A 25389-nucleotide genomic window follows, 5' to 3' on the forward strand; every position below is an offset into this window, starting at 1 on the left:
AAAAAAAGTGAATTTAAAAAAAAAAGGACCTAAATTGAAGACAAGTAAACTTAGTATCCTCCCCAAACCCCACAACACAAAAAAAAACTCCAGACCAACCACAACACAATATAGAGAATATAAGTCAGGACAATCAAACTCCCAGATTGTGAATACACTTAGCAACAGAGGATAATAATGCCTACTACCAGAAAAAAAAGGGAGCTGAAAGCAAGGGACCAAAAAGAAAAAAACCCTAGTCAAAAGGAAGGTTATGAAAGTACTCGATAAAAGGTCCCCAGAGCTTATGGAACTTTAAATCCGAATTAAGAACTGAGTAATGAATTTTTTCGAGGTCCAAGCAGGCCATAATGTCATTAAGCCATTGAGCATGAGTGGGCAGGGCAACATCTCTCCATTTAAGGAGGATCAAGCGTCTAGCCAGGAGAGAGGCAAAGGATAATATTCGGCATTTGGTTGGACTCAGACGTAAATCTGTCTCGCCCCAGAAACCGAACAAAGCAATTAAGGGGTTTGGTTCTAGGTGTTGATTCAGAATATATGATAACATAGTGAAGACATCTTTCCAAAATTTCTCCAAGCTAGGACAGAACCAGTACATATGAATGAGAGAGGCCTCGCCCCTCTTGCATTTATCACAAAGCGGACTAATGTTAGGGTAGAATCGAGATAGTTTAGATTTAGACATATGGACTCTATGAACAATCTTGAACTGTAAAAGGCAATGGCGAGCACAAAGAGAGGTTGAGTTAACCGATTTGAGAATCGAGTCCCAACTCTCATCAGATAAGGAGGTATTTAAATCCTGCTCCCATGCCATTTTAATTTTATCCACAGGGGCCCGTCGTAAGGCTGCTAATTTATCTCGAATAATTGATATTAAACCTTTACCTAGTGGATTAATGGAAAGAAATAAGTCCATAGCATTTTTCGCAGGCATTTCAGGAAAGTTAGGAATTAAAGGAGCAATAAAGTGGTCCTTTCGACTAACACTTTGGGAATATCTGGTCCAAGATGGTCTAAAGTAGAGGAAGAGTATTTTGAATGGTATTGACAGCCTCAAATCTATGCATCAGGTGCGCACAGAAAGGCTTTCAGACATTTCTTGCCGCACCTGCAGAAGAATCTACAGTTACCACATTTTCGGTTGCCTTGGGTCTCACAAAATCAGACTGAAAATAAGTGGCCCTCAATCCTGGTAAGCTAAAGAAGAATAAGAGACAAGGGTGATGAATAGTTATAGGGCATCAGATTGGTAACTATCAAATGTTAAGATGAATATCAAAAGTTTAATGTATTAAGATAATGATTGCATTTGAAACCCCAGGTTTCCTTGGCTGCGTAAGTTTAGGGAAGACGACCTCTGGCCCCCAAACTCGTGAGATTGAGGTGCTCTTCCAGTCCAAACCCCTGTTGTGTGAATGCTGTGTAACTTGCTACCATTACAAATTAGTGCCATGAAATAACAGTACGCTGCAAACAATTAAGATTATATTTATGAACCTTAGTTTGACTAAAGGGATAGAAAAGAACAAAAAAAGGGGCCCATTTTAATGAAACAGTCAAATGTGCACAAGTTGGAGCTCTAAGTTTCTCCATAGTCACTGATCCTTAATTGATCTCGCCCCTAGCTTCGTCAAATCACAGTCCTGCTCCAGGTCGAATCCTACGACCTCTTCTCTCCTGTGTCTTCCCTCTTCACCTCCTCTCAAATAAAAACCCAAAATCCGATCTCAGTGGTCCTCACCAGAGAAACCTCCCCTTAATTTGACCATCCTAATTGGATGACACACATTTCTCCTCATCTCTCATCTTCAACAATAACCTAAACAAACTGAAAACAGACTAGACTGCTCTTACAGAACTGCTAAATGAAATACGTACAGCAGGACAGTAAAAATATGAACCAGGGCGTTACACATAACTGGAAGTCAAGTTTATTATCATTTAACTATGTACACGTACATATATTATATAACATATATATTAAAAAAAAACAAGACAATGTTGCTTTGAATCAGGGTGTAAAGCTTAACACATAACTTATGAAGGTACAGATAAAATCTACAGATGAAACACACATAAATAACGAACTAGAGTGCATTAATTATAAATATTGGAAGCTGTGGAACAGATTTACCAGTGACACTTTGCAATCAATGGGGCTGGGAGTTCAGAAGCCTAATTGCCTGGGGAAGAACTGTTTTTTATCCTAACCGTTCTTGTTTTATTGCATCATAATCTGTTTGATGGTAGAAAGTCAAAAAGGATACTGGATGGGTGGGATCTGTAATATTACTGTGGGCCCTGTGTATGCAGTGCTCCTGATAAATGTCCCTAGTGGTTGGTAGGGAGACCCCAATGATTCTCTCAGCTGTTCTCACAGTCCTTTGTAGGGACTAATGTTCCAATGCTTGTCTGCTCCCTTACTAAATGGAGATGCAACTTGTCCAGATGCTCTCAATGGTGCTCCTGTAAAACACAGTTAAGCTGGGGGAGGGGAGCCTTGGTTGCCTCAATCTTTTTAGGAAGTGCTTTCTTGTTCAGGGAGGTGATATTAAGAGACGAGGTGAGGTCATTCATGATGTGAACTTTCAGGAACTCGGTGAACTTTCAGGAACTTGGTGCACTTAACTCTCTCTACAGGGGAACCATGTAGTCACAGAGAGGGGTGGTTTGTCTGCGCCTTTCTGAAGTCCACAATGATTTCCTTTGCATTCTCTATGTTCAGGCTAGGTTGTTCTTCTCTCAACAATGCACCAGTGCTCTATTTCCTATCTATACTCTGTCTCATCATCATTCTTGATAAGGTCAACAACTGTTGTGTCATTCTCAAATTTTACACAATTTGAGCTGGATCCTGTGACACAGTCATGCATCAGCAGTGAGAACAGCAGCGGGCTGAGCACACAGCTTTGGGAGGGTGTCAATGCTCAATGTGATGGGATGAGAGATGTTGCTGCCCACACGGACTGACTGTGGCCTTACTGTTAGGAAGTCCAGTATCAAATTGCCGAGGGCGATGTTGAGACACAGCGAAGACAGTTTCCCCACCACTGGTGTATGATGGTGTTGAATGTTGAACTGGAGACTATAAACAGCAGTCTGGCATATGAGACCCCATTTTCTAGGTGAGACAGGACAAAGTAGTGGGACAGTGGATTGATTTGAGCAATAAGTGAACTGGAAAGGATTCAGTGTAGCCAGGAGGAAGGCTTTAATGTGATCCATGACCAGCCGCTCAAAGCATTTCTTAATGGTTGATGTTAATCCTGTTACATACTCGTGACACATGACAATGGAGCCCTTGTCATGTGACTGGGGTTGAAACTGTACTGGACTTGAGGTGATGGTCTTGTGATGGTGGTGACGTCATTTTCCCGCCAGTAGAGATCATGTGACGGGTTTTTTTTTACAGGTTATAAAAGGTAGACCCCACCCTGTGAGGAGGGGCAGTTCGTGGCTGGATTTGCCAGGTTGACTTCATGCCACTGCGCGTTTGAAGTGATGACGCAGTTTAGCTGAAGGATGAAGTTTTTAATTAATGCTAAAGTTTAAAAGGTCATTGCCAGCAGGTTCTTTATGATTCTGTTAGTTCGAAATTAGTGGAGAGTGAAGATTGGAAGTTGGAAGCTAAAGATCGAGGAGAATCGCTTTCTACGGTGAAACGGGGGCGACCTTTGTTTGATCCTTATTTGGAAGGATTTCGTTGACTATCTTCGTGTTAATCCCTAGGTTTAACTAGAAAGGATTGAAGGTAGTGGTGAAGGAAAGGTCAGTGCCTTTAAGCCGTTCTGTTTCGTGAATTCTTCGTGGGAAGTTCGACGTCGGGGATCGAAGCAAGCGACATGAAAGAGAACCTAAATTGTCTTATAAAGTCTCTCCTTTTAAATGGACTGTGAGCATATCGAACTTTTGGCAATACCACTTTAAAGAACTGTTTTTGCAATATCACTTTAAGAACTGTTTGGGCTGCCGCTCAGCAGCTGTTTCCGGTTACGGTAGTGTTTGTTTACTTTTGGGGGGTTTGTTTTCTGTGTTTAATAAACGTGTTGTTTGTTATAAGAAACCCTTGCCGAACTCATATATTTATTGTTGCCTGAATACGTAATAATCCCACTGGATAATTGTTATTTAGGCAGATAACTGTTGCTGCCTTTGGCACTGGAATGATGGTTGCCACCTTGAAAAGTGAGTGGATAATGGGTGTTCTAGGGAGATATTGAATATATCCGTCAGCACCTCTGTCAGCTGGCCTGCACAGTCTTTTAGAACCCGACCTGGTATATTATCGGGCAGCTTTGCGTGGGTTGACTCTGGCTAGGGTCTTCCTCACCTCAACTTCAGCCGGTCAGAATCTCTGCTCCCCTGGTGCCTTCCTTGCCAGCACTTTGTTCTGTACATCTAACCGGACATAGTGGACACTCAGCCTTTCAGCGAGTGAAACATCCTGGTCACTGGCGTGCTTAGTAGACTTGTAGTCTGTAATCCTCTGAATTCCCTGCATCTCCCAGTCCAAAAGCAGCATCACGATCCCTCAGCCATGCACGGATTCCTGCAGTAAGCCATGGTTTCTGATTTGCCCTCACCCGTGTGTGCTTCATGATGCTAACATCCTCAGTACACTTCTCTGTGTAGCTGGTCACAGAATCCACATATTCCTTGATTTTAACAAGGTTGCCATAGGTAACAGCCTCCTTGAATATTCTCCAGTTGATATTATCGAAGCAGTCCTGCAGTGCAGAGACTGCACCCTCAGGTCAGGTTTTCACCACCTGTAGAACTAGTTTGACCCATTTGACCACTGGTTTGTGTGCTGGAATTAACATTATTGGTAAGTGATCTGAGAGTTCAATGTGAAGTTGAGAGACTGCTTCATAGGCACCTGGTATGTTAGTGTAAACCAGGTCTAGCTTATTTTCTCCCCTGGTAGCAAAATCAACATGCTGGTGGAATTTAGGCAGAACTGTCTAGGTTTGCATGGTTGAAATCACTTGCAATAATGCAGATACCATCGGGGTGTTTAGTTTGAAAGGCACTGAGATGAAAGGAAATTACTTGTACTACTGTATTTCTGGTTTCAGAAATGGGAAAAAATCCACTTATTTCTGATCACAGCCATTAACTTAAACATGTACTTCCACCATCTCCATTCTGCTCTGTGAAAGCAACCTCGCACAAGGTATTCATATGTATTCTCCAATGTAAGTGATGAGTAATTAATGCAATTTTGGGTGCATTAGGAAGAATAGTGCAAACAAATGACTGTAACTTGTTCCTTCTGTGTTCTTGTAGAAATCCATACAGTTATATTGAACTGAGTTGACTTTATTTCTTACATCCTTCACATACATGAGGAATAAAAATCTTACGTTACATCTCCATCTAAATGTACAATCACAGTAATTTAAAATCATTTATTATAAATAAAACAGTCAATGCAACATAGAAATATACTCCAATCAGTTTGATGGCCTAGTGGAAGAAGCTGTCCTGGAGCCTGTTGGTCCTGGCTTTTATGCTGTGGTACCATTTCCTAGATGGTAGCAGCAGGAATAGATTGTGGTTGGGGTGACTTGGGTCCCCAATGATCCTTTGGGCCCTTTTTTCACACCAGTCTTTGTAAATGTCCTGAATCATGGGAAGTTCACAACTACAGATGCACTGGGCTGTCTGCACCACTCTCTGCAGAGTACTGCGATTAAGGGAGGTATAGTTCCCATACCAGGCAGTGATGAAGCCAGTCAGGATGCTCTCAATTGTGCCCCTATAGAAAAGATTTGGGGGCCCATACCAAACTTTCTCAACCATCTGAGGTGCTGTTGTGCCTTTTTCACCATACAGCTGGTGTGTATGGACCACTCTCCGCCATTCAATAAGATCATGGCTGATCTGGTCATGGACCATCTCTACCTACCTGCCTTTTCCCTTTAACTTTTAATTCCCCTACTATGCAAAAATCTATCCATCCTTGTCTTAAATATATTTACTGAGGTAGCCTCCTCTGCTTCATTGGGCAGAGAATTCCACAGATTTGCTACTCTCTGGGAAAAGTAGTTCCTCTTCATCTTCATCCTAAGTCTACTCCCTCGAATCTTGAGGCTGTGTCCCATAGTTCTAGTCTTATCTACTAGTGGAAACAACTTTCCTGCCTCTATCTTATCTATCCCTTTCATAATTTTATATGTTTCTATAATATCTTCTCTTATTCTTCTGAGGCATCCAAAGTTCAATGTTAAATGCAATATAGCTAATGGATAACATAACACAGTTATGTTTGGGCTGAAATAATTATTTTTATTTCCTGATATCCAGTTAAAGGAACTTCTAATTTGTTTCCTAATTATGATAGCAGGCTTCTGTCAGTGATGAAGAGGTGATGTTATTGCATGAAATTACTGATAGGTAGATCTTGGTATCATCAGTTTACATGCAAAAGCTGATCCTGTTTCTAAGGGTGCTTGTAGATGAAAAAGATGATATGACAAAGCTAATTCTTTGAGCACTCCTTGGAAATGACCATGCAAGAATGGAAAGAGAAAATACTGCTTGAGAAATACCTCAATGTAGGCTTATAGAATTGGATACTAATCTTGCCAAGATTATAGTGAACTAAAAGGAAGATTTGATTGTAATCTTATTTAGTCAAATATGTGTAAATTATACAGCTTGTAAGCTGTGGTGATATCCTTTTATATTTGAGACTTGGCCTCACAGGCACAAAAGGGGAAAAAAGTAACAGACATGCATACATGTAACATTATTTTGTTCTGTTTTAGAACCTGTAATTCGCATTAACTCATGGGTTGCAGTGGGTGGCCATGGACAGCAACACAAAGCAATTAAGCAAGTCTCACCAATTCCTGGAGAGGCTTCAAGATGCTGTCATGGTGAGCTCTTCTTGGAGGATATACAGACTGATGAAGATAAATTGAACAGCAGTCTTCTGTCTTCTGAATCCACGTTTATGCCCGTGACTACTGCAATGTCACCTCTTTCACCTTCCCATGATTTGAGGCTTCCTACAGATGGTCTTACTCCCAGTGATACCTCAGCACCACTGCATTTGGAAACTGGAGATGACCATGAAGATAGTGATGACCAAAAACATCTGAAGGCAGCAAGGACAGAAGATCATGAATCATGGGTGGGAAGATCTTGCGAGAGAAGCAAAGTAGAGAGTGGCAAGATGTTACTTGCATCCAGTCCAATGCAATCTTCTGTGACCTTCACTTTAAGTGAAAGCGAAAACCCAATGTCAGTTGAATTAACAAAGGAGCAACGTTTTCCAGACAACAAATTGTCAAGTCAGGTGCAAGTGGAAACCGTGCAGGAGATGATAGAAGAGGACACAAAGCCAAATAAATCTGATATGTCTAAAGCAACTGAGGCAACCCCAGATTATATGAATAAAGCAGCTGTAAGGATTCAAGCATGCTGGCGTGGATTCTACACTAGGAACTGGAATCCACGAGCAAAGGAAATACGTTGTGAAATCCGACTACGTAGGATGCAAGAACATGTGGAATACTTAACTGAAGAAGTATTCAGGTGAAGTATAAGGGAGGGAAACTTTCTACATTTTTTTTTTGAAAATACACAAAATTCACTCATTATATGCATTGTATTAAGTGGAAATCCAAAGCCATTTGTCAATCCACTAACCAAATAATTCTCTCGTATCATTTTCTCTTCTGTTTTGTAATACTACAACGTGAGTAAATCCAAGTAACAATCTCTATTTACTACAGTTAATTCAATTAAGTCAAAATAACCAGGTGTTCAAACTAATCCAAATTTTCCACCAATTTTTATGACTAGTGGAGTGAGTAGTAGTTTTAGTATTGAAAGTCAAATAAGTGAATTTAAGCAAATTTGCCAATCCTGTTTTTTAAAAAAAAATAAGCAAGGAATAAAATGGCAAACAAATAAAAGTGGTAAGCAAGAGTCCAGATACAATATAATGCATTATCTGTGATGTAACTCTGAGCTTTAAAAGGGAATACCACTGTAAGATAAAGTGTCTTGCATCTCTCAAACAAGCCTCAAAATACATGGATTAAAAGCTCTATACTGACTGTATTTCCATGAACATGCATTCAGCTGGTTCATTTGACGTGAACAAATGTTGATGTTTCTTGCTTTTGCCTGTTTCACAAGTTCTTATATATAATATCTTAAACATGCAAGTTCCAGACCTAAATAGTGGCCTAACTATTTGAGTATTACATTAATACTGCAACTGTAGATAAATTACAAATTTCAAGCAGTAACTGTTGCTCCATTTTTTTTAAAGAAGTAGTAGGAGTAAGCCAGCTGAACTGTTGAGCCTGCTCCACCATGCAGTAAGACCATGACTGATTTGACAATGGGATCAACTCCACCTACCTGCCTTGTCTCCAGAACTCTGCTATGCAAAAATCTATCTAACTTTGTCTTGAAAATATTTAATGAGGTAGCCTCCATTGTTTCCCTGGACAGGGGAATCCACAGATTCACCACTCTTTGGGAAAAGCAGTTCCCCCTCATCTCAGTCATAAATCTATTCCCCCGAATTTTGAAGCTGTGTCCCATAGCCTCTTAACCAGTGGAAACGGCTTTCCTGTCTCCATCTCATCAAATCCTTTCATAAATTTATGTTTCTATAAGATCCCCTCCCAGTCTTCTGAATTCTAGCAATTATAGTCCCAGATGACTTAATCTCTCCTCATAGGTTATCCCCCTCATCTCCAGAATCAAACTCCTAAAGCTCCTCCGCACTGCATCCAAAGCCAATATGTCTCTCCCCAATTAAGGAAATGAGAACTGCACACAGTACTCCAGTTGCAGCCCCCCTCCCCCCACCAGTACTCTGCAGGATAACCTTCCTGCTCTTAAATTCCATCCCTCTAGCACTGAAGTCCAACATTCCAATAGCCTTCTTGGTAACCTATTGCACCTGGAAACCAACCTTTTATGATACCAATCCCAAGTCCCTCTGCACAACAGAATGCTGCAATCTTTCACCATTTAATTAATAATCTGATTTTTTTTCCTTCCAAAGTGGATGACCTCTCATTTACCAATATTGAAATCCATCTGCCAAAGCTTGCTAACTCACAACCTATCTATAATCTCACTGCAGACTCTTCATATTATCTGCAGAATTTGCTATTCCACTCCATTTAGTGTCATCAACAAATGTAGATTGTTGATTACTGATACCCAGTCCTCTCTTCCAAATCATTAATGTTTATTATGAACAGCTGTGGGCCCCTCACTCCCCTCACCACTGACTGCCAACCAGAGGAGCACCCATTTCTCCTTCACTTTGTATTGGTTTATCAATCTTATATCCATGCTAATACAGTACTCCCAACCCCTTGCATCCTTTTGCAGCACCTTGGTGAATGCCTTCTGGAAATCCAAGTATACAACATCCATCTGTTCATCTTAATCCATGGTGCTCATTATATCCCCAAATAAGTCCAGTATTTTTGTCAGACAGGACCTGACCTTCATGAATTCATGCCTTTTCTGCTTGATGGAACCATTTCTATACATTATTTCATCCTTAATGAAAGCTTAAAGCATTTACCCACTACAGATGTTAAGCTAGGTGATCTATAAAAACATCAAAGGACATTTATTATCAAAGTATGTATGCGGTGTACAACCCTGAGATTCGTCTTCCTGCAGACAGCTATGAGGTAAACACCATGGAGACCGCTCAAAGAAAAACATCACACACACACACAAAAAAAACCAACAAATCACGCAAGTGGCAAAGAAATGAGTGAATAACACATAGAATATTGAACATCAGAGGCCTTGAAATAGTCTAGGAATGTTCAGTTTATTTCAGTTCAATTTAGTGCTAACCCTAATATGTTGACTGTAGATCGCATAGCCAGTCTGCCCCAATCAAAATCGTGCAGAATAGCAATTTAAAAAAAAAAGGAGTGATCAGAAACGCATATAACATGAACTTGCAGAGCTCTCTAAAAATTAGTCCAATCCACAAACTGAAAATTAAGCCTTGCCCAAGACCCAAGATTCCTGGCAGCAGCGAGGGAGAGGGAGACTGGTCAAACACAGGCAGATGGCACTGAACACCTGTCTGCCTTCTGCTCTCATCCTTGTTGATTTCAATCTTGCATGATGCTTTAATCAGTGAGTTGGTTGAGAATTGGAACCTTTTGTGGATTCACACTCTGCCATTAGGCTGAACACTCTGTTGTCAGTCTTGCTCTCAACCATGCCAAATTCCCTTGGAGACAGCAAAAGCACTAGTGGGCCCAAAAACACATGATTAAAATCTATGTCCCAATTGCACATAGATTAGTAGTATATTTAAAAGAAGTAGTTGGTCGTTTCATGAACTGTCTGCAGTACATTGCCATTTGTTGCTGGCCCCATCTTGCCAGCCTTTCCCTCTATCCCTTTTTAAACAGAATTTTGATAAGTTATCACAAATATATCTGCTATAACTTCCGCCATTTCTTTCAGTCCCCTGGCATGCATTCCATCAGGATCAGAAGACTTTTGTACCTTTAGGCTCATTAGTTTGCTCATCTCTACCTCTTTAGTAACAGTGATTGTATCAACGTCCTTGCCTCTTATTTTGTCCTATCCATAACACTTGTCTTTGGCATGTTAAGATATGTCCTCCACCATGAAGACCAATACAAAATAGTAGTTCAAGGTCTATATTAATTTCTCTTTCTCATCTTACAAGAGGCCTATGTTCACTTTAGAGACCCTTTTCCACTTTATATAATTATATTTTTTTTACGATCTGTTTTATATATTTTGTGCTAGTTTACTATTTTCCCTTTCATTTTTATTGCTTGCTTAGTGCTCTATTTCTCCTTTTCAGGTTTTCCCTATCCTCCTGTTTTCCAATACTTGTATATAGGAAGAGGTCTGCTTTAAAAAGAAAGACCAAGATGACACTTAATCACAGAAAGGTTTTACTTAATTGTTCCCCTGAAGAAAATTGTGCAACACCGAAGTATTAACAATTCTTAATGATTAATTGTTATCTACTAAAAATCTTTGTTCAGAGTAGGCTAGGAACCAAAGCACTTAAGTCCTTTAATACTTTCTTAGTGCTCATGTTTGTCCACTATAGTTGGTATATTTTATTAATCTCCTGTTTGGTCATGAGGTAGAAAACTAAACATGTCAGAGTCATATTTTCCTGCAATGATCCCACCAGGTCAATGTCAGCTCTTCTAAAACCTGTCTCATTATTTCACTTATTTCCCCGGAACCTGTTCTGCCACATGCCTATTAACTCACTCTGATTTTTGTACTACTTTTCTTAGGGATGGTTAACAGTAATCATTTAACCATTAATCTTTGGTGGAGGTGGAAGTACTAGATGCATTTAACAAATATATAGATAATACACTTAAGGAGCCAGGATGGGCAGGGTTGTAGACCAAGTGCTGTAAAATGATTAGGCTGGATGGCTATTTTTTAATTGCCAGAATGGCTCCTCGTGTCCTCATTTTTTAATCTTTATTTCTCTATGTAGATGGAGGAAAGAGTGTGAACAAGAGCGTATTCAAAGAATGGTACAAGAAGAAGCTGTAAAGTTCTTATGGAACGAGGTAACTACTTTTATTGCATATGGTCCAATTATCTAGACTAAAAATTTACTTAACACTAAAATTCCAACGTTCATAGTGTTATATACACTCAGTGGCCACTTTAGTAGATACAGGAGTGGAACCCAGCATTGTCTTCTCCTACTGCAGCTCATCCATTTCAAGGTTTAATGTATTGTGCATTCAGAGATGCTCTTCTGCACAAATTATTGTAACACATGGTTATTTGAGTTACTGTCATCTTCCTGTCAGTTTAACCCAGTCTGGCCATTCTCCTCTGACCTCTAAATAAAATAAAATTGATTTTGTGTTCATACTTTTCCAAGCTGGAATTTATTCAGGATATTCCATGGTCCGTCATCTATATTTCACTAAGAGTAGGTTTTAAAGCACTCTTTATAAAAGACTATTATAGAACATAGAAAACATACAGCACAATACATGCCTTTGGCCCACAAAGCTGTGCCTAGCATGTCCGTACCTTAGAGCTACCTAGGCTTTACCCATAGCCCTCTATTTTTCTAAGCTCCATATAGCCATCCAGGAGTCTCTTAAAAGATCCTATCGTTTCTGCCTCCACCACTGCTGCCAGCAGCCCATTCCACACACTCACCACTCTGTGTTTTTATATTAAAAAAATAAAAATAATAATAATAAACAAACAAACAACTTACCCCTGACATCTCCTCTGTACCTACTTCCAAGCACCTTAAAACTATGTTCTCTCATGTTAGCCATTTCAGCCCTGGGGAAAAGCCTCTGACTATCCACATGATCAATGCCTCTCATTATCTTGTACACCTCTATCAGGTCACCTCTCATCCTCCGCCACTCAAAGGAGAAAAGTAGAGTTCAATCAACCAATTCTCATAAGGCATGCTCCCCAATTATTTTTTAATATTTTTATTTCATTTAATTATTTTTATAAAAGACTATTATTAAGAATAACGCTTTTTATTAAAACTCTATTTTATAAAAGTATAAAATAAAACTCAGAAGATATGGAATTATCCACTGAAGCCAGATGTTTTTGCAGGAGACATTCCAATTATTGAATTGTTTAAAATGTCTCTGAACATTAGACTTTAAAATCTGATATGATTCGCCAATGTCAGAGGTTCTGGCTAGATTATTGTTTGCTGTCAATGTGGTACGGATACTCTAGAGCAGGTGGGCAGGGTTGTAGACCAAGTGCTGTAAAGTGAGATTAGGCTGGATGGCTGGTTGTCATCTTTATCTATCCTGATAGTTTGGGCAGGGATATTCTGAAATTATGTCTCTGTATCTGGCTCTGGTAAGTGCAAGTTTGGTTGGGGAGGGAAACAACAACTGATGTTTCTAGCTTTTGGGTCTCGTCAAATGTGTTCCTACCAAGTAGTTTTGGATGTGGGCTCAAAGATTCACTTTACTGTCAAAATATGCATATTCAATATAACTCTGATAATCATCTTCTCCAGATAGCCATGAAATACAGACATCAACACCCACGCTACACGAAAAAGAAATAAAACTTGCAAATCCCATAATCTCCACTCCCTCCCTCGCACAAAAACTAACCGCTTGCTCACGTGGAAAATGGCAGCTAAAACATCAAAAACTCGAACCTTCAACCCTTTCCTTTGCAAAAAAGGTAACAATAACATCAAATTCTCAAACCCTACCTTGCAAAAAAAAAAGGTGACAATGGCATCAAACCCCCAACCCATTCTCTGACACACAAAAAACTAACAGATTGCCCACACAGAAAACACGAACAAAAACATTGACCCCAAATCCCCAACACTTCCCTCACTCATAAAGTAATATGTCGCTCGCTTACCAATCAGTAATAAGAAAGATAACACGGAAACTGAAGGAGACCAATATACAGTGCCTATAGAAAGTATTCCCACCCCCAGCAGTTTTTATGTTTTATTGTTTCACAATATTGAACCATAGTGGATTTTGTTACGTCCGTAGCCCCCTCCTTTGTGAGAATTGCAAGGTCATCATTAGGTTGGGTCAAGGGGCCCAGGAAAGGAGAATGGGATGTGCAAAATGCCTCGTTTCCCCGGCGATGTAAAGCTACAGGACATGGCCATTGTCTCCGGAAGACCAAGTTGTGTATTGAGTACTGTACTATTCATTGAAGCCCCTCAGGGGATGACCAGAGTGGGCTGGTGGATGGATTGCATCATCCCAATCTGATTGACATCTGAGACCCCGTGAGGAAGTATTAAAGAGGGTCTGGGGAACAACCCCTTCAGACACACCAGAAGAAACGTTAAGCGACAACTTAACAGCAGGAAGTCATCTGAAGGAAGCCACGTGCGTTCGATTCCGTGGCTGGAATTGGTGGCTGGGACCATGGGAAAACAGCTTTTAGCTAACAACGGGGAAGCCCGCTCCCCTGACTCAACGGATCGGCATCTTAAAAGACCTGGGGCAAGTTTAAACTGCATCACTTTTAAACCCAACAACGCTGCAGCTTGGACGAACTGATAGTGACTGTTATCTTTCCATCGGACAATACATTAACCCCTAGACAACGACTGAGCTATTTCTTATTGGTTATTATTATACCCGCGCTTAGATTTAGTATTGACGACGTATATTATCTGTATGTTTGCATTAATCTTATTTTTGTGCCCTTTATCAATAAATACTTAAAAATAGTACCATCAGACTTCAACGGACCTCTCTATCTTTGCTGGTAAGTGATCCAGTTATGGGAATTCGTAACAACTTAATATGGCTTTTTTGATACTAATCAACAGAAAAAGACTCTTGTGTCAAAGTGAAAACAGATCTCTACAAAGCGATCTAAATTAATTAAAAATATAAAACAAAATAATTGATTACTTAAGTATTTACCCCTTTGAGTCAGTATTTAGTAGATGCAACTTTAGCAGCATTTCTAGCCTTGAGTCTGTGTGGATAGGTCTCTATCAGCTTTGCACATCTGGCCACTACAGTTTTTCCCCATTCTTCTTTACAAAAGTGCTCAAGCTCTGTCAGATTGTCTAGGGATTGTGAGTGAACAGCCCTTTTCATGTTCAGCTACAAATTCTCAATCGGTTTGAGATCTAGTCTCTGGACTTGGCCATTCTAGGACACTTAACTTGTTTTTTTTAAAACCATTCCTGTGTAGCTTTGTCTTTATGCTTGGGGTCATTGTGTTGCTGGAAAACAAATCTTTTCCCAATTTGCAGTTCTCTTGCAGACTGCATCAGGTTTTCCTCCAGGATTTCCTGGTATTTTGCTGCATTCATTTTGTCCTCTACCTTCGCAAGCCTTTCAGGATCTGCTGCAGTGAAGCATCCCCACTGCATGATGCAGCCACCATCAGGCTTCACGATGGGATGGTGAGTTTGACATACGCCAAACATAGTGTTTAGTCTAATGGCCAAAAAGCTCAGTTTTGGTTTCATCAGACCATAGAACCTTCTTCCAGCTGACCTCAAATTCTCCTACATGCCTTCTGGCAAACTCTAACTGAGATTTCATGCGAGTCTTTTTCAACAGTGGCTTTCTCTTTGCCACTCTCCCATAAAGCTGTGACTGGTGAAGCACCTGGCAATGGTCGTATGCGCAATCTTACCCATCTCAGCCACTGAAGCTTGTAACTCCTCCAGAGTTGTCAAAGGTCTCTTGGTGGCCTCCCTCACTAGTCCCCTTCTTGCACGGTCACTCAGTTTTTGAGGATGGCCTGCTCTAGGCAGATTTACAGCTGTGCCATATTCTTTCCTTTCTTGATGATTGATTTAACTGTGCTCAAAGGGATATTCAGTGACTTGGAAATTTGCTTGTATCCATCTCCTGACTTGTGCTTTTCAATAACTTTTTCATGGAGTGCTCAGTGTTCTTTTGCCTTCATGGTGTAGTTTTTGCCAGGATACTGACTCACCAGCAGTTAGACTTTCCAGCTACAGTTGTATTTTTTCTATAATCAATTGATACACCTTGATCTTCATAGGTCACTTGAAACATAGGTAATCTCTATTTAACTAATTATGTGAAGTTTTAAACCAATTAGCTGCACCAGTGATGATTTGGTGTGTCTATTAAAGGGGGTGAATACTTGTGCAATCAAGTATTTTGTGTTTTTATATTTGTTTTTAATTCAGATCAGGTTGTAGAGATTTATTTTCACTTTGACACAAAAAAGTCTTTTTCTGTTGATCAGGGAAAAAAAAGCGCCAAATCAAATCCAGTGTGATTCAGTGTTGTAAAATAATAAACCACGAAAGCTTTCAAGGACGGCAAATCCTTTTTATAGGCACTATAAACTACAGTCCAATAATCACGTCAAACTCAGTATTTCAAAAATATCTTCCCATCAGCATCAGGGAGAGCAGCAGCACACACTCAATCCTTCCATGAAGAGTGACCATCACACTGGGTCCAAACACTGCTGTGGCCTCCATGGAGAGCGATCACTGACCGCATTTGCCTTGATGCTTCAATCTTCCTCATTTTATTGTCTATTCATAAAATAGCTGTCAAATTGACATTAAGTTGTAATAATGGTCAAGTTCAGATTTTATACTTGTCCTTTAATTTGCATTCAATTGGAATATCAGGCCATGACAGTCTTGTAAATATTTTTTGTCCATGTTGTTAAAAGTACTAAAAAGACCTGTGCTAATCAATTGGCTGGAGCGTTTATGGACATCTTTGACCTCTTGATTCAGTAGTCTGAGGTACCCACTTATTTCAAGCAGGCTTCAGTCTTACAAGGGGAAGGTGGTAACCTGCCTCAATGACTCGTTCAGTTAGGCTTTCTTCCACTGTGATGGAATGATTTGAGAGGTATGTCATGCAGCGTATCCACTTCTGCCTTAGGAGTGATCTGGATCCACTCAAATTTGCCTATCATCACAACTGGTCAACAGCTCTGGAATACCTGAACAATGAAGATGCATCTATCCAATGCTCCTCATTGAATCCGGCTCAGCATTCTCCTCGAATCTCATCACTGAGCTCTAAGATTTTGTCCTTGATACCTCCATGTGCAACTGAATCCTTAATTTCCTCACTTACAGACCACAGTCAGTATGGATTGGCAACAACATCTCCACAGATGCACCACAATGCTGTGTGCTTACCCCACTGCTCTATTTGCTTAATCACTATGATTGTGTGGCTAAGTACAGCTCTCATGTGATATTTAAGTTTACTAACAGTACTACTGTTGGCAGAATCAAAAGTGTGATGAATCGGCATATAGTAGGGAGGTTAAAAATCTGGTCAAATGGTAGCACAACAACAACTTCTGTCAATATCACCAAAACCAAAGAGCTGATTATCGACAACAGGAAGAAGAAGCCAAGGTCCCTGAGCCATTCCTCATTAGGGGATTGGAGGTGGATACTTCAAAGTTCAAAATAAAATGTATTATCAGAGTACATACATGTCACCACATACAACCCTGAGATCCTTTTTCCTTCAGGCATACTCGGCAAATCTATAAAACAGTAACTGTAAATAAGATCAATGAACAAGATGCAAATGTAAATAAGTAGCAATAAGTAATGAACATGAAATAACAATATGAAGAGTCCTTAAAGTGAGACCATTGGGCGTGGGAACATCAGAAATAGAATGTGTGTAGTTATCCTCCTTTGTTCAAGAGCCTGGTGGTTGAGGGGTGGTAACTGTTCTTGAACCTGTTGATGTGAGTCCTGAGCATCTGTACCTTTTACCTGATGGCAGCAGCAAGAAAAGGGCATAGCCTGGGTGGTGAGGAACTTTGATGATGGATGCTGCTTTTCTACGACAACATTTCATGTAAAAGTGCTCAGTGGTTGGGAGGGCTTTATCTGTGATATACTGGACCAAATCCACGACATTTTGTAGGATTTTCCACTGATGGGAACTGGTGTTACCATACCAGGCCATAATGTAGCCTAGTCAGCACACTTTCCACCACATATATATGAAAGTTTGCCAAGGTTTTTGATGGCATGCCTAATCTCCACAAACTCTTGAAGAAGTAGAGGTGTTGATGTGCCTTCTTTGTAATTGCATTTATATGATAGGTCTAGAACAGGTCCTATAAGATAGTGACACCCAAGAATTTAAAGTTACTGACCTCTCCACCTCCAATCCTCCAATCATTACTGGCTCATGGACCTCTGGTTTTCCTCCTTTGAAGTCTACAGTCTGTTCCTTAGTCTTAATGACATTGAGAGGTTGTTGTTATTACACTGCTCAGCCAAATTTTCAGTCTCCCCTCCTGTATGCTGATTCATTACTATTGAAATAGGCCCACAACAGTGGTGTCATCAGCAAACCTGAGTTTGGTTTTGGAAATGTACTTAGCCACACCACGATAAGTGTAAAGTGAATATAGCAGGGGGTAAACATACATCCCTGCGGTGCCCCTGCACTGATGGAGATTGTGGAAGAGGTGTTTTGTCAACCCGAACTGACTGAGGTCTGTAAGTGAGAAAATTCAGGATCCAATTGTACAAGAAGGTATTGAGGCCCAGATCTTGGAGTTTACTGTTTAGTTTTGAGAGTATGATGGTATTAAATGTTGAGCTGTAATGGATAAAGAGCATCTTGATATATGCATCTTTGCTGTCCAGATATTCCAGGGTTGAATGAAGAGCTAACAAAATGGACTAACACAGCTAACACTGTGGACTTGTTGCTTTGGTAGGAAAATTGGAGCGGATCCAAGTCGCCATTCAGACAGGAGCTGATATGCTTCAATACCAGCACCTCAAAACACTTCATCATTGTAGATGTAAGAGTTTCAGTAACTTTAAATTTCTTGATGTTGTCATATCAGAGGATCTATCCTGGGACCATAAATGCCATCACAAAGTTTAGGTAGATTCAGCCTGTCTCTTAAAACTTTGACAAAATTCTTCTGATGCATAGTGAAGGGTATCCTGACTGATTGCATCATGGAAACACCAATGCCCAGGAACAGAAACGTCTAAAGAGAGTGCTGGATACAGTCTAGTCTATTACAGACAAAGCTCTCCCCACCACTGAGGACATCTACAAAGGGCACTGCCACAAGTAAACAGCATCCATCATCAAGGGCTCCCACCATCTTGTCCATGCTCTCACTAACAACCTCAGGAAGGAGGCACAGGAACCTTAGGTTCCACACCATCAGATCTAGGAACAGTTATTGCCTTACAACTGTTAGTCTGTTGAAAATGCCTGTAAATGAATCACAAGGTAATATATGATGACATGTACGTACTTGGATAATAAATTTACTCTGACTTTGAAGCAAAATGTAATGTTTTTCTATAGCTGATTGTCCACCATAGGTCTCATTTATGTCTATACCAACTAGACAATGTTTGTATAGTAAAGCTACCTGATTGGTCTCCATCTGTTTGTCTTCAAATCAGTCCTGTAGATTGAAGCCTGCTTACTTGGTAGCATCAGTGGAGAGAAAAGTAAACATTTATGTGAATCACCTCTGAGTAGAACTAAAAATGTGGAAAGGGGAGAGATTTCAGATTGCACAGAACAGTGGGAAGGAGAAGAGAAATCAAAATGTAAGATTTCTAATAGAAATGAGGGCCAGGCCACGTACTGCTGATGCTCGATGAAAGTGATGATAAACATACGTTAGCTTGTAAATAGAGGAGACAAATTATACTAAAACAGGAGATGGGAAATGTGAAATACAAGATAAAAATTGCCATTTATCTGGAAAATATTGAATCCTGACAGCTGTAAGGATTATTGGAGGATAAGGTGCTGTTCCTTGGCTTGTGTTGAGCCAGATCAAGAGAGAAGAGAGCAGTGGTATGATGTAAAGTTACCTAGTATATTAGTTTGTGATTCATTTCACTCAATGTACTATTTAAATTATTGTTTTCTGCTAAAGAAAAGAACCACCTTCCAATCAACAGATAGTATCCAAGGTCAAGAGTGAATCTGAGCAGTGAATATGTTACACAATGCTGTACCGCCATGTCGTATGAGCAGAGATTAAGCAGACTATATCTGTATGCCATGGAGTCTAGAAGAAAGAGGTGATCTCATTGAAACTTACAGAAATATTATGAGGATTGACAAAAAAATGTGGAATTACTGGCTAAGGATATCTAGAATCAAAGGTCACCATCTCAGAATAAGAGATTTAACATGAAGAGCATATATGAGGATTCTTTTTAATATCCAGAATGATGTATCAAAACAGTTGAAGGTTGTGATTTATGTATTAAGGGAAACAGTGTATTTGATTACTGCACAAAAGTGTTCCTGGGGTAAAGACCTGCTAGAATCATTGATTGGTAGAGAAGGCATGAGAGGCTGATAAAGTTTATCCAAGAAAATTGAGATCAATGGACTAATGGATGGATGAGTATTTGTATCACTGCCTAATGCCTTACTAAAGACTGAACAAAGGATATGTTGGCAGGCCCAAAAGAATTGTGACATTTCAGTACTGGACTGCAAACTATCAACAACTTCAAATATTATTGCTTTATAACTTTAAAAATGTAAGTACATTGATATCATAAATGTAATATGTTTTAATACATTATTCTTGAATCTTCTTAAATTTAATCCTACATGTTCTTGTCTTCTTTTACTGCAGGTTCGGAGCCTCCAGGAGTGGCGATTATCAATGATCCAGAAACAAAATGAAGTTCTACACCCTGACACAAAGGACCCCATTTTTCTGCAACCTAAGTTTGTTCATCCTCCTATATGCACACCCTTAAATAATCATAAAAGCCTTTCGTCCAGACAAAATACTAGCTTGGAGATTTCAGTGCAAGAATTTCCTGACTCAGGATTTCAGTCTTCAGACATCACCCACAATTGTCTTCAAGATTCTCTGAATTCTTGTCAGAGTTCCTCAGATGGGAGCACAAGCACAGTTTTAGAAGCCAACTCTGAATTTAAAAAAATAGACAATGAACGTTTAATAAATGGTCCTGCAGAGCCAACCAGTCTAGATTCCATAGACACAAAATGGAATCAGGAGAACTCCCATAATGAACAGGACAGCAGCCTTATACAGCAATATCTCAATTCTGTAAGGCAGCTGGAGGCTGCTGAAGAGGAATCAAATTGTAGTGGGAGAACAGAATACAGTAGTAGGATTGATCATGATTCCCTCAGTGGTGCCTCGGTTGAAGTGTCTGAAGATGACTGCACAGAAATTCCAGATTACCTCTGCCAAACAGAGGAATGTGTCAGTGATGGACAAGATCAAGACCATAAGTGAATCTCTAAGCAGCATCAATTTGATATAAATAACTTAATCCATGACCATTTTACAGTAATACTAATAAGCCCGTATTTAAGTGAAAGCAATACTAAGAAGGTCTAAATTTGTCTAAGGTGCTGGAAAAATATTGGATTCAATACCTGTTCTTCCAAAGAAATTGTGCAAGTAAAATGTAATTATGCTAATTAATGTGTTAATTTATTTAGTTTCTCCTGTCAGCATTTCAACTAGGATTGAATTGCATACTGTGTACAGTTCCAGTTATTCTCTGATTGTTATTCTGATGAGGATGTTTTACGTTATAGTTTGGTCCAGTTATCCATGACACTTGGTTCATGATACTTGGTATAAGTAGGTCTACATCTTCCTTTCAACATGATGGTATGACTGAGATAATTAAATTTCTGCATCTTATTCAGAAGGTGTGAAATTTTATTGTGTTCAATGGCAAAAATCTGAAGCTGTTATCAAGAAAGCTTTCTTATTTATTTTTATGTATAGTGTGGATTAGGATGATAATTTGATCTTAAATGTGCAGGTCTATTTGTTATTGACCTATATTTAAGTTTAAGACTGAAGAAAGTGTTTCTTGTGTCCCTTTATTTGATTTTTATTTTGTAAGCAAAAATGAAATGACAAATATATATGGTAATATCAGAACAAAATTGATAAATGCATTATTATCTGTCTCCTTGCTGTTTATTTAAGGTTATGGAAAATAACTGAACACTAAAGTGCATGTAAGTTTGCTCAGAAAAATATACATTTTACAATAGCAACTAAAAAAAAACCAATCCAGACTATTCTCAATGTTTGATTTTAATTATATTTATGGTTTTTCTGATTATCTATTTTCAGTGGCAATTCTTACTGTCAAATGTGCAAAATAAATACTTTTTAACCCTTCCATTTTCTTGCTTCTAAATGAAACAGATCTAATCAGGAAAATTAAGTGATTTGAATGCAACCTTAATCAATACTAATATTGACAATGGCGATATGAGTAACGATATAATGAGGAAGAAAGTTACTAACTATACAAGGATGGGGAAGATGTTAAGTGAATCCTCCAAATGTATAAAATGTATAACACTGTGGAATGTGCAAAGGTTACTTATAAGTTAGGAATCATGAAGTATTCCAAATCTTACATGTGAAAGTACTGGGTCCTTTTATAGGTCTAACCAAAAGAGGATTGCATCCAAGACAAGATTAGATAAAAAGCACAACATTCTGGATTGTACAAAAGTGAAAATCCAAATTATTTCTTCTTACCTACTTAACAATGTGATCATTGAATTCTGGAAGTTCTTTCTCTCAAGTTGGCATTTTTGTAACATTAAAATTACCATTTTTTTTTCCCCTTTTCAAAATTTGCATAAACTGTAATACCTTGTATACAATAGTGTTTTCTTTTGTGCATTAAATAATCATTCCAAATGGTTTGCTTCATTGATCAAATTATCATTGATCCTGTAAGTTGTTGAATTTTAGATGTATAATAATAAATCTTTATCCTGATGGGCAATGTCATGTTTTGCGTATACCTTTGTTTCTTTCTGACACTATGTGAACAGGTAACTGATCTAATTACTGTCTGCTGGAATTATATGATCTAGTCTAAATACAGCAGAACCTGTGCAAACTTCAAAGTATTAAAACACTTAAGAATTTTACAGATTAATTTTTGATCATACCTTGGTTCCAGAAATAGGTTTGCGATATGAATAAACCACACCCAGAAATTTTAATCTGCCAGGTGTGGAGGGCCTTCTTGTCAGTAATGTCTCAGATGCTACCAGTATAGTCTGACCCATAGTAGAGTATTCAAATGTGCTTGATGAAGTCTTGATGGTCAGTAATCACCCATCCCCTAATTCACACTAAATAACCACTGACTATTTGAATTCTTCCAAAACTAATGACATTTCAGATAGCTTTTAAGAGTCTTATGTTCTTCTAAAAAAAAATCAAGGTTCCTAATAAACAGCTTCAAACTAAATTGAAACATTCTAAAAGAACGAACATACCTTTTCCTTGTGATTTTTAAAAAAAATTCCAATTGAAGTCTGTGCTCCAATGATGCATTCAGACTTGGAAATTTCCTGGCAAAATTTCTCCACGAAACTACCAACATTTGGCAGCAAGGCCATATCCCTGACTTTTGTTAACTGCTTAAAGAAATCTCCCCTGTTCCTGCATCTTCAGGTAGCAGATGTGGTAATGAAAAATAGTGTAAATGCTGAAGATTGAAATTAAAACTGAAGTCATGTAAACAATACAAGAAACAGAAATGTACATTTGGTTTGGATAGATGTGTGTTTCATCAGAATTGCCCAGAAGCCATTACATTCCATTAAATTGGTGCCCTCTATATAATCCATATTTTTCTCTGAATGTAATAATTTTTCATCAAATTCCAGTGAGATGATTTGTCAATTTAATTATTTTCTATTTTAAAAAATTTAGTTTTTCAGACTGATAGATTCTTTCTGATCTCTTTATGGCAATAAAGCAACAATTTGACACTCAGCCTAATTGATCTCTTCAGTGGCTGAAGTAATGTGCCCAAATACATTTTTTTTTCTCTCAGAAGAGACTACTTAATACAATTTCTTCAGGATTTCAATTTGAAAATCTTGAGGAGTTTTAATTAAAGATGAGCAATTTTCTTGGGGTCTTTGGTACACTGTTATCTTCAGCATTTTCAATGCAGATTCTAGCAATTACTCATGTTAATTTTTTAGCAATTAAAATAATAAACTTGAATTATGATGATTTGTAATTCTGTTTCTATATGGTTACACCAAATTCATCTGGTGATACTCAAGTAGTTTATCAGCAAATATATAATCAGGTATTTCCTTAAACTCCAAGATAAATAGTTCAGCTTAACTACTGGGCGCAGTCCTGGGTGCCACCGAGGGTGAAAAGAGAGATGGCTCCTAGGCTGATACTTCATTGAGATTTTGTGATTTGTTTACCATCAGTCCCATGTTGTTCCAATAACTATGATGAGGAATAAGTTATTTCATATTGTTTGAAACTAGTGCCTCAGAAATCTTTGAGATGTTTGCAGTCTCCCCTTCTGTGAAGATTGATGCAAAGCATTGATCTAACATACTCCCATCGCATTGTTTGTTTTTTTTTATTCCCCAGTCTTGCTCTCCAGGGGTCCTACATTTACCATAACTGCCCTTTTCCTTTCAACACATCAATAAAGGCCCTTGCTGTTTGTGTTGATGTTAGTTGACTGCTTTCTCTCATAGTCAATATACTCCTTTCTTATCAACTTTTTAGTCTCCTGCTGCTGATTCTTGTAAAATTCACAGTCCTCTGGTGTTCTAGTCTATCATTTAATACTTTCTTAGCCTCATTTGTTTTTCATGGATGGTTCATCTTTCTCCTGGGATCCCCCTTTCTCACTGGAATAAATTTCTGTTGCGTGATGAATTAGCTGTTTAAATAACTGTCTCTGCTCATGTGTTGACCTCTTCCCTGGTCTAACAAGTTCACTCTGAGCAATTCCCGGCCCTCTACTCCTTTTGTTAGGGAAACCAACTATTTAGATTAGACAAATAAATGTGAACTCTGAGAAGACCGGGATTAAATCCATTTTACTTACAAGATATATCACGGGGAGTCTGCTTCACAATCGGGCATCCTGGTAGTGGAAAGTTCCTTCTTTTATACGGTACAGAAATGGAGTGTTTGTAATTTAAGTATTAAACCACAGAGGAAAAACTTGAAGCAAATAGTTACATCTGTAGCACAAGGTATTTTTAATCATAGAACAGACAGTAACTAAGCTATATGAATGTTCCTCTTTTCTGCACTTTGGATTGCATTTAGATTTCAAAATATTGTCTGTTGTAAGCCTAAGCTAGGACAAAAGTTCATCAGGACAAAAGTTCATCAGGCTACAAAGTTCAAATAAAAAAGTGCAAGTTAGCAACCTGGTTCATTAACCCTTTTGCTGACCTTTTGACTAGCTCAGGGGTCAGCAACCTTTACCACTGAAAGAGCCACTTGGACCCGTTTCCCACAGAAAAGAAAACACTGGGAGCCGCAAAACCCGTTTGACATTTAAAATGAAATAACACTGCATACAACGTTTTGTTTTGCCTTTATGCTATGCATAAACAAACTATAATGTGTTGCATTTATGAAATTGATGAACTCCTGCAGAGAAAACGAAATTACATTTCTGCATGCAACAAAAACATTTTGAACTCCGAAAAAAAGACGTTGGGTTGAAGGTTACTTTTAAGTAAAATACTCAACGTCTATTTGAGTCCTTCTTGTATTTATGAAAAACGCCAAACTTAAATTTGCCGCCAGCAGCAAACCAAAAATAACGTCAGCCAGCTGTCAACCTGAAAAATAAAAGGACTATTTCACTGAACAATGAAAACATATGAATATACGTAAAATAATAGGCAATTAAAATATTTATCATACTTGTTCAGGTTGACTCACACCTGACAATTCAGTAGGGATGGATCGATGCTTAGGGGAGTGACCGGGAAGGATAATGTGTTTTTTTCCTCTCTGAACTCACAGAAGCGTTTCCCAAACGATGTTTGCATTGCGAAG

General features: G+C 38.8%; 1 protein-coding gene across 1 annotated transcript; it reads left to right on the forward strand.

Annotated features, from left to right (window-relative positions):
* The first annotated feature begins 1305 nt into the window (after positions 1 to 1305).
* Positions 1306 to 22321, forward strand: LOC132392177 (centrosomal protein of 97 kDa-like). Its single transcript, XM_059966023.1, has 4 exons — positions 1306 to 1341; positions 6743 to 7551; positions 11522 to 11597; positions 20155 to 22321. The coding sequence occupies exons 1-4, from the start codon at positions 1306 to 1308 to the stop codon at positions 20788 to 20790; spliced, it is 1557 nt and encodes a 518-aa protein (XP_059822006.1). The 3' UTR covers positions 20791 to 22321.
* Positions 22322 to 25389: the final 3068 nt, after the last annotated feature.

This window comes from Hypanus sabinus, chromosome 4, assembly GCF_030144855.1.
Source record: "Hypanus sabinus isolate sHypSab1 chromosome 4, sHypSab1.hap1, whole genome shotgun sequence".
NCBI classification, from domain to species: Eukaryota; Metazoa; Chordata; class Chondrichthyes; order Myliobatiformes; family Dasyatidae; genus Hypanus; species Hypanus sabinus.

Bases quoted from the DNA above. Each gene is read 5' to 3' on its own strand.
- LOC132392177 (XM_059966023.1), top strand. From the start codon at position 1,306: ATGATTGCATTTGAAACCCCAGGTTTCCTTGGCTGC. The intron at 1,342-6,742 runs GTAAGTTTAGGG...AAAAAGTAACAG, and splicing joins CCCCAGGTTTCCTTGGCTGC to ACATGCATACATGTAACATT. The intron at 7,552-11,521 runs GTGAAGTATAAG...TTCTCTATGTAG, and splicing joins TTAACTGAAGAAGTATTCAG to ATGGAGGAAAGAGTGTGAAC.